Source organism: Bufo gargarizans, unplaced genomic scaffold, assembly GCF_014858855.1.
Source record: "Bufo gargarizans isolate SCDJY-AF-19 unplaced genomic scaffold, ASM1485885v1 original_scaffold_2086_pilon, whole genome shotgun sequence".
Classification (NCBI taxonomy): domain Eukaryota; kingdom Metazoa; phylum Chordata; class Amphibia; order Anura; family Bufonidae; genus Bufo; species Bufo gargarizans.
This window is the reverse complement of record NW_025334636.1, coordinates 32,806-42,513: the sequence shown is the minus strand read 5'-3', so window position 1 is coordinate 42,513 and position 9,708 is coordinate 32,806. Positions and strand designations below refer to the sequence as shown.

At 46.1% G+C, this 9,708-nt stretch overlaps 1 protein-coding gene across 2 annotated transcripts; it reads left to right on the top strand.

Annotated features, from left to right (window-relative positions):
• The first annotated feature begins 385 nt into the window (after nt 1-385).
• LOC122923945 lies at nt 386-9,214 on the top strand. Of its 2 annotated transcripts, none has more exons than XM_044274831.1 (2): nt 386-476; nt 4,772-9,214. In XM_044274831.1, the coding sequence occupies exon 2, from the start codon at nt 4,778-4,780 to the stop codon at nt 5,855-5,857; it is 1,080 nt and encodes a 359-aa protein (XP_044130766.1). In that variant the 5' UTR covers nt 386-476; nt 4,772-4,777; the 3' UTR covers nt 5,858-9,214. The 2 variants fall into 2 exon arrangements, with proteins under 2 accessions (XP_044130766.1, XP_044130765.1); XM_044274830.1 differs by lacking the exon at nt 386-476 and adding an exon at nt 506-1,232.
• Nucleotides 9,215-9,708: the final 494 nt, after the last annotated feature.

Below are 9,708 nucleotides of genomic sequence, written 5' to 3'. Positions count from 1 at the left end.
GCCCGTGCATTGCGGGGTCTGCAGCATGGGCACAGAAGTGGCGCAGAGTAACCGTCCCCTACGACCACTGGTCACATGTCGCAGCCCCTGTGTGTGGCGGCTGCAGTTCTTTCCCTGACATGTCATTCTACACAGCAGGCACTGAGAACTCTCAGGACGCCCTGGGACGGAGGTGAAGGGGGGGATCGCCCCACCCCCTCCACGTTTTGTGCTGGAGGAGCAGCCGAGGTGAGGGCGGGACCCGCCGCCTGCAGCCAATCCCTTGCTGGGCCTCGCATGCCAGGTTGCAACTCCTGCCAATGGGAAGGGAGGAGAAGCAGCGGGGCTGGGTATGTTTGTGAGTGCAGCTCTGGGGGGTGTTAGGGGACAGATCCTAACTGTACAGTATGAATCCTGGGGGAAAACACAGAGTTTCTTCCTGCTGCTGGGGAGGCTGCAAATTGTAATCGGGTGCACCCTGAGGGCTACGTAGTAAGGTAGGTGTCACAAGGGCAGGGGGGGGTATTGCAGGATTTAACAATGGACAACTGCTTTGCACTGTCGGGCAGGAGTGCAAGCTCTGCAGCCTAGACTGTGAGGATTCCCATGGCTGCCACTAACATCAGCCCTCTGGTCATCGCCCTGCATAAAGTATTAGTTCTCCGCTACCTTACTACGTGCTCCCTATGGGATGTCACCCCCTGCAGATGCATGCCGTGCACTTACCGCCGCTCACATGCATCATTTCCATCATACCCTCTTTTTTCACAGCGCCTTACCTAGATGCAGACACGGCGAAAAAAAAATGAATAAACTGCTAACCCCCCCAATCTCCACTCACAGTCACAACCTACACTGCACCGACCCGCCGTCTGCAGGACGTGCGCCTTTACATCCCGCTGCTGCTGAACTTGCTGCACGTATCTTACCTGCGGGACACTGCCCCTTTAAATTAAAAGACCCAAGTTTACGCTGGTTTAATCAAGCTGTACGCTCTGCGCATGCGTCTTCCGGCGCTGGCCCCCACCCAGTTGCATCACGGGAATTGTAGTCTTGCCCGCCATGGACTCTCATCTGTGACGACACTCTGAGTGACTACAGTTCCCGTAGTGCTTTGCGGCCGGGGGGGCGGGCTTGGTTTCTTTAGTAGTAGATACTAAACTTGAATGCAGCGGCGGGAAGAGGTCGTATCGATCAAGGAGGGCTATGCGTAGGACGGTGTAGCAGGTCTGAGCGCGGCCACTGCTCCTGGGGTAAGTATATATTACACGGGCTGTATGTGCCTGCTGTATATTATATGCCTGCTGCTTTGTGTGGGGTTTATATATCTTGTGCATTATTGTGTGTGTGTATATATATATATGTTCAAAAGATGAGGCAGCAGTCCAGATGTAAAGTGAAAAAATAATGGACCCTTTATTGACCCCTCTGCAACGTTTCAACCGCTCAATGCAGTCTTTATCAAGATTTCCGTGTGTGTGTGTGTGTGTGTGTATTAGGGATGGGAAGTTGATTTGTCCGAGGACCCAATGGGGCCCCATTCAATGTAAGTAATATAGGATTGGGCTGCCATTGATTGTGGCTGACATCCATCGAATTCAAGGGGTTGTCCATTACAACAACCTATCCACAGGATTGAGGATAATGATCTAATTGGTTGGGGTCGTGAGCGGCGTGCATGTGTGTCCAGCGATCCACTTAAAGGGGAACATGGACCCTCGTGATCCCCAGTGTTCAGATCCTGCGGAGAGGATGAATGTTATTTTAATAGGGCTGGCCCTTTTAAAGGAGGTTTTCTGGATGTGTAATATTGATAGGATAGGTCATCTGTATCAGATTGTGGGGGTCCTCCACCCGGGGGAAGCTGTTTGGGGATCCAGTGAGCGCCGCGGGCTCCTAGCTTCTTGCCAAGCACAGTGCTGCCCATTGGATAGTGGCAGTGCTTGGTATTGCAGCTCAGCCCCGTTCACTTGACACCAAGTGACCAATAAACGCAATGTCACCGGCCTAAGTAGAGGCCAGAACACCATGTCCTCTTCAGACAGCTGATCTGTGCCCCCCACCGATCAGGTGTCAATGATCTATCCTAAGGATAGGTCATCAATATCAAAATCTCTGACAACCCCTTTACTTGGAACTCTGTGTTATTAGGGGTAGTTTATTTTTAGCTGGGATTGAGGGGTTTTGATCAAATCCTATATATAAATGTTATGGGGGGGGGGGGGCCGTGTGACCGATTCATATGTTGGTGACACCAGATCTTACTGCGAGGGACCTATATCCTGTATACATTGACCATCGGAGCACCCCTACAATTTTGGGAGGTGTCGCTGTCCGTATATTTGTCGCTCTGGTCTTGCTGCGTTATGATATACGATCTCATGTTATGCAGTGAGCCCCGCCCCCCTCATATTATAAATCTCTATATTTCATCGGGATGATATGATTGCACCTGCGTCTCCACCGCCCCGTGAGAGGAGGAGGATGATGTTGGTATTTTGCTAAGTGATAGTAGGCTTGTTTTTCTGAATCCCGGCAGAGAGTAGGGAGGAGTCGCTATAGAGGAGGGGGAGGGTGGGCTCTTCGTACTGAAGTGGGGGAGGATTAGGGATGAGACTTGTCTTGTAATAGGATCTCTTTGCAGCTCCAAGGAAGAAAAAAAGAAACTGCACTTCTGTATTAGCTGCCAGTGGCGGAGACAGAAAGTTCTGGTGTCCGTTCTGTCCCGTGCTGCATTGCTGTGCACTTAATAAACCTCCGCGTAAGATCAGAAGGGTTGAAAATGGCACAGGGGGAAAACTGACCCAGTGAGCTTACAATCTAGTTAAGATGATGGAAAGCAATGGTTTCGGGGGTGTACCGTCCTGGCCGTGTACGTTAGATTAGTGAATGGTCATTGCCCTGTTGCAGCCGTACACAGCCCGGGCAAGCGACAAATAGGTTAAATGCGGATGACTTTGCTCCGGACGATGGCAGTCTATCAGCGGTCGTTCATTGGTAAATTTTGTTACAGTGAATTTTGGGCACCTTTTAGAAGGCGTTGCCCTTATGCTTTCTGGAGAATTGCCTTGGGTTGTCTGGGTGTTTCATATTCTCAGGATAGGTCGTCAATAGGGGTGAAACATCCGAAGTCGATTCGCATAATACTTCGTTTGAATACTGTACGGGGCGAGGTACCACTTGAAACAGAACCTGAGTTTGATAAATTGTTTTTTTTTTTCACAGTAGAAATTGATTTATAAAGTTATTATGCGAAGTCTCACGAGACTTCGCCAAGTGACAACTTCAACTCATAGGAGCCAATACATTCTAATACTGTACTGAGCACTCTAAAGATTTCGCTCATCCCTAATCATCAATATCAGATTGGTGAGGGTAAAACACCTGATCCGCTGTTTGTAGTGGCCAGGGACCTCTCGTTCATTGGTCATGTGGCCAAGGAGCCGCTCAGTCACTTTCAATTGAGCTGCAATACTAAGGCTGTCCACTATACAATGGATGGCGCTATGCTTTGTGAGCAAGTAAAAGGCAGCAGCGCCCAGCAGAGTGTCGTGGCCTCTTCAAACAGATGATCGGAGGTGGAGTCGGACCCCCACTGATCAGTTATTGATGACCGACCCGTTGCTATATCAGATCAGGGGAGCATGACTTGGGATTGGTGGGGGTCCCTAAAATTGGATTCCCCACCCCAGTGATCAGTTAGTTATCCTTTATCCTGTGGATAGGGGATAACTTCTAAACTTGGCACTACCCCCTTTAACCGCGCCGACGTCTCCAGGTAAATGGTGGGTTCCTGTATCAATATCCGCAGGGACTATAGTGCTCAGCCTCAGAAACAAGGAAAGTTCATACGTTGCACGGGTAGATAAACAAAAAGGTGGCACTCAACACTGCAGTAAAAAATAAATAAAAAATGTATTCTTTTATTCCAACCGGGTACAGTAAAATTCGGGCTCGGGCGGACTCTTGCCTTTTGTGTGCGAGAACCTACACCGATGCCCCAAACCCTGTCCTATTTCAGCTGTCGCAGAAGTACAACTCTCAGCATGTGACAGCTAGAGATCCACTGGTCTAGACCATAAAACCTTTTAGAGGAGACTGACGCCTCACAGACCTCGTAAGCCGTGCATGAGGAATAAGTGTGAGGTCTGTTCATTTAACACTGGTGGTCAAAACTTGGGGAACTCATTCCAAAGCCGTGTGCTGCTGTATAGGGGGGGGGGGGGGGTGTATTTCTGTAAGTCCGCATCTGATGGAACGTGCCACAATGTTTGTATCTGAGTACAGATCCTGACCTACACGTACAAAATGACTGGTCATGACAAGAGTTGTGCCACCACCAAAGATGACCATGTAGCACGGCCTGTATCACTAAGCTGCTGGTTTATTTGGAACTTGTGGGTCGAAATTCGACCAGATTCACTTGCATTTTTTACTGTAAAGGCTGTGCTACACTGTCGTCTTTGGACGAGGTCATGTAGCCCCAGCCTAAATGGGCCTTCTCACATTATCACATTCAACGTTTAATACCCATCCAACATGATGTAGGGGTTCCACCACATGCACCCTCACTGCTCACCAGAACAGCAGTGGAGCCGCAGCGATCAGATCTTCTTAATCTACCCTGAGGGTAGGTGTTGGGGTGACCCAAGCACCTATAGTGAATTAGGTGGTTTTCCTGGGATTTTTTCCTTTCCACAGAAACCCTTCTCTTACATTTGAATTACAGACAAGTTTTAGCTAAACATGTTCTTCTTGAAATGTTGACCATCCTCTTTCTTCTTCTTTCCAGGTGACCATGCCTACCAGAGGCATCAAAAGAAAGTTTCCGGATTGGGAGGAGTCTGTGCTGGATGGACATCTGTCCTTTCAGACAGACAGTTACTCCTTCTTCCGTCAGTCCTTACTGAACATGTCACTCGAGAAGTTCAACAAGGGACGTATGATGATAGAGCCTAGTTTGCGACGCTATGTTCTTATTGCCAACACCCTGCGAGTCATCCAGGAGGAGATCCACCACGAAAATCGATGTAGCGTTCCCAGCTTAGAAGGTGGTACATCTGGTGTATGTGATCCATTGTCTGGGCATGTTGTAGGCCCCGTTCTTCCTCAAGATCTGGAGAACATCATCCTCCCGTCTTTGGAAGAGGACTTCTCTGTGACTGCCACCATTGCTTCCATTTTAAAAGAGCTGGAGAGCGTTTTAGATGAAAGTTGCCCTCAAAACCTTCAGCCACGTTTTGGCATACAGGATCCTGTAGCCAAGCAAGAGTCCTCCAATACCATTGGTGCTAGATTTCCTTCATCTGTTCCGCCAACATGTGATCGAGGTGCGACTGTGAAGGAAGATTTGTTAAATAGCAACCCATCAACTATAAGTGACACCAGGAAAATAGAGTTAATTAGAGAGTTGGTGCTGGCTGGTGAAACATGTTCAGAAACCCCAGAACCTATGGACACTTCATTGATGGAGCAGGCACCTGCTGTAGTCTCCTCAGCTTCTAATGTATTTGAAGTTCTTGTGGCTATGGATTCTACCAGCAATGAAGAAATTAGTTCACAGGCCTCAACTGCACAGACTAACCCATCAGTCCCTCCTGGGGAACTCAAGGCTTCGGAGGCTGTCTTCGGTAGTTTTGAAATTATGAACTCAAGTTACCTTAATGATGTTTCCTTCGATGACCCTTTTTCAGATATAGACACCTCTGTGTTTGAGAGAGAACCTTCTTCTACTGGGAATTTCCAAAGCAGCCGATTATCATCTTCAGAAGAGTCATGGCTTCCATCCTCTTGTAGTTCTCCATCCTATAGCTCAAGTCCAGGTCTTAGGGAGTCGAATGAACTAGAGAAGATCATCGAAATCCTTGTTGGATCCTGATTTCTCGACTGCAGTAGGACAATAATGGACAGTCGATTGAGCTGGAAGGACTCTGAGAACATGCGACTTTTGCACACAAACTATCCTTTGCTGGTTATCTTGCGTTACCTGCAAGTGTGGTGCCTCCAACCAGTAGCAAGCGGTGTTGAATGTTTACAGAAGCGATGCAGTAATAGTCACCTCCGTCAAGCTTGCCATGGCTGATCAAGTGGTGCATTATGCCTCCGATTGTTATTATTTTCCTGTTTTATAACTAGTCTTAATACCGTAATGTATTATGGGGGTGGACTGGGCTAAATGCTCGCAGGGCAGTCGGTCTACCTTGTCTTCTATGAAGATTGTATTTTTATCTAACTGGTTTTAATTTTTAAAGACTTTGGTGCTTTTGGCGGATCAAACCTATGGTGCAGATGTATAGAAACAGTGCTCAGGAGGGTGGGTGTTGTCTATAGGAAAAGGTTGGAATTGTTACGGTATGTTCAGATCGTGGATTTTGGGCCTTGGTTTCAATGCGCATTTGGTGCCTAAACCCGGGCTGAGTCTGTGCTGAAACTTCCTCCCGTTGTTTTCAATGGGAGGCCACCCCATAGTTCATGCAGCTGAGGATTTTGACAGGAAAACCACGCTGAGTGTGTACTTCTTAATTTTTGGTGCTGTTACAATGAAGACCCCTCGCAAAGCCACAACGCGAGCTCGTGGTTTGTCTCCATTCAGTAGAGCAAAACCGAGAACGGGTCCGCACCATACGAAATGAAAACCCTCGGCGGAGTTACACATCAGATTTTGCTGTGAACATACCCTCACTGTGATACCTTGTAAATGAAATTGCTGGTAGCTATGACATCATTTTCTGGTACACTATTTATTTTAATTTTTTTTCATTTATTTGTTTCCTGTCAGGTGCTACACAGTCACTTTATTGGGATTGGGTCACCACCCTGCTGCCCCTTTTCTTGAATGTTTCCAAACCATTACTTAAAGGAGTTCTACAAATTGACAAAAACATGTCTGCTTTCTTCCATCAAACAGCACCACACCTGTCTGCAGGTTGTGTGTGGTAATGCAGCCTGGCTCCATCCTTTCGTATTGCAATCCATTGAAGTGTAAAACCACACACAACCTGTGGACAGATGTGGCGCTGTTTTGGGAACTAAGCAGCTAGTTTTTTTTTTTCTAAGCCTGAACAACTCCTTTAATTTCCTTTTTTTTTTTTTTTTTTGACTCTTTATCTATAGTCATATTTAACAAATGAACTGGTTGCCTGTGAGCAGTTGACGAATTTGTATGCAATTATCTACGCAGCACAAAGGTTTACATTTTTTGATAGTAAGTAATATTCACTCATGCATTCTGGATGGTATATTTTACATTTTTGGGTTTTGTTTCTCTAGTAGCCTAGACGTATTTTCACTGTTTTCTAATTTTGCGCACATTGGGTCAAAGAGAGCAAGTCACCAAGGTGGAAGCCCTTTTGGAAGAGACATTTGCGTTATGCATCAAAGATGCACTCGGGGCGCAATTTTAAACAGTAAAGGGGCCCCCAAGGTGCCAAAAATGGGCAGAGTCAGCTTGGTATCAGGACAGGCTGCTGGAAATGGACTCTTGTTAAATGGTTGAGAGTGTGCCAGTATGGGCGATCCCCTTCATTGGCACTTTAGGAAGCCATTTTTTAAGCTCATTAGCGCCCACTAGTTCACTGCTGTTAGGGTGACCACGTAATGTTAAGGTACATGTTCGTGACTTATCAAAAGTGTTGTACAGGATTAGAAAAATCTTCCAATAACAGTGCCACACCAGTCCACAGGTTATATGTGGTATTGCGGCCTGGCATAATCCTGCTTTTAACATGCACAGGCAATTTTGACCCCTTATTATGGCACTGGGTCTCTGGCCTTAGATTTGGGTGTTTAGCACTGGGTGGGTGGTTGCAAGTTGCTGTGGGTTTACTGATCACCTCTTGCCATAACCCTTGGGTTTGGTTTACAGGCCATAATTTGGCAAAGAGAATATAACACGTGAGTTAAGAAATTTAATATTTATTAACTGGAAACCATTCACATGCTTGAAGTGTGCCTAGACGTGGCTGGAATCATGCAGCCCCAGCCATATCTATTTGTATAAATGCTGGTGGCCTGGTGTATACCACCTCACTCAACACGTAAACATATATGGTATGCATCTCCGTCTAATGTAAAATGGTCACGTCAGGCCTCTCAAATTCACATATGTAAAGAGCGTGATCATGAACTCGTAGAAGGGCGCCTCTTGTTCTTGTGTTGTGGGTTTGATCTGTATAGTGCTCAGCTGGAAGGTTATATCTTAAATGGTTTGGCCCACGAACATTGCCACTGATCCTGATAACTGGGTTCCCAAAGTTCCCTGTGAGTGGAGCGTTAGTGTGCATGCCTGACCACCGTTCACTATCCAGGAGACTACATAGTACATACTATATCTCCAGCATAGATGTAAACTAAGTGGTGGTCATGCATGAGCACTACCGCTCCATTCACACAGGGCACGAGACACCTGTTGTCATGATTGGTGGGGGACCCAGGAAACCCATGTTTAGTACCGTCCCTATGAGTAGGTGATAAATGTTGTTCATGGGCCATTCCTTTTAAGTATACCTATGGCCTGCCAATGGTTGGGGTGGGTAGACCCATTATTCACATTCAGATGCTGACTGTTGGTTCTCAAGAGAACCCAAAGAGGTTCTCCACCACATTTTTAATATAGCAGAATTTGGTCTGATTAAGTCCTTCCAATCCTTCCTGTCCTTGCTCTGCATTCAGCCTTAAGACGTCGGTTACATGGGTCGATGGTCGGCTGTGTCCGACAACGATGAACTCCGGCAGGCTGTTCCTCTGCCGGAGCAGCCTACCGGATGGTTTTAACGCTAATGTAAAACCTGCCTAAAAGGACCTTAATCCGAGAAGCTGTTTACTTGGGAGTCGTTGTCTGAAAACTCCATTAAAAAGACTGGAAATGTTGCTGTAGAAATTGGTCTTGGGCTGATGACAGATTTTGTGGAGGGGGGCAGGGGTTGAGGGTTACTTTGGAAATAATTCAAACCGCTCATTTGTCCCTGTTGACGCTGACTTATTAATCAGATTTTTCTAGAAATTTAGGTGGGGAGCTGCTTTAATTGATAACTGTTCACCTTGGAAGCCATAGAGATTATTATTTTTAATTTCTTTATTTCTGGAGCTGAATTTTTTTTTCTTCTGTGATACAAGGAGCCATTTCATTTTGCACATATTGTTTTGAAGAAATGTTATTTAAAGTATATCTTGTTTAACAGGAATCTATGCAATGTGTACAGGCGAGAGAAATATATTTTCTTTTTCTAACTTAAGAAAAATAAAAAAATTTGGAAAGAAAACCAGTTTGTTTTTTAGTCAAAAGGTTTATCAGCTCATTTGCACAATCACAATTTAGGATTATTATTCAAAAATGAGTTGGAAAGGAGAAATATTTTGGAAAAGACTCTTTGGCTCTCACGGGACGGGTTCCAATCCTGTCCCTAGCTTTGAATTTATGTGAGGTCCAGATTATAGACCTTGTCTGTCTGGACAAAACTACCATGGCGTCATAAACCCCACTTTGTACACAGATTTAACTAATATACTTTTACTTTGATGTCCGTATTAAGATCCAAATTCCAATCCGTCCACCACTCCACGTAGTGCTTCTGCCAACATCACATCCATCTCTTCCAGTCCAGGGACAGAATCTAGTCCCCAGTCCTGGTGCAGGTGCATACATAGCCATAGACTACAGATGAGCAAATCAATTAGTTCATCATAGCGAGTTCTTCACCTGCGAGGGGCTGTCCATGCTGCTGTGGAAGC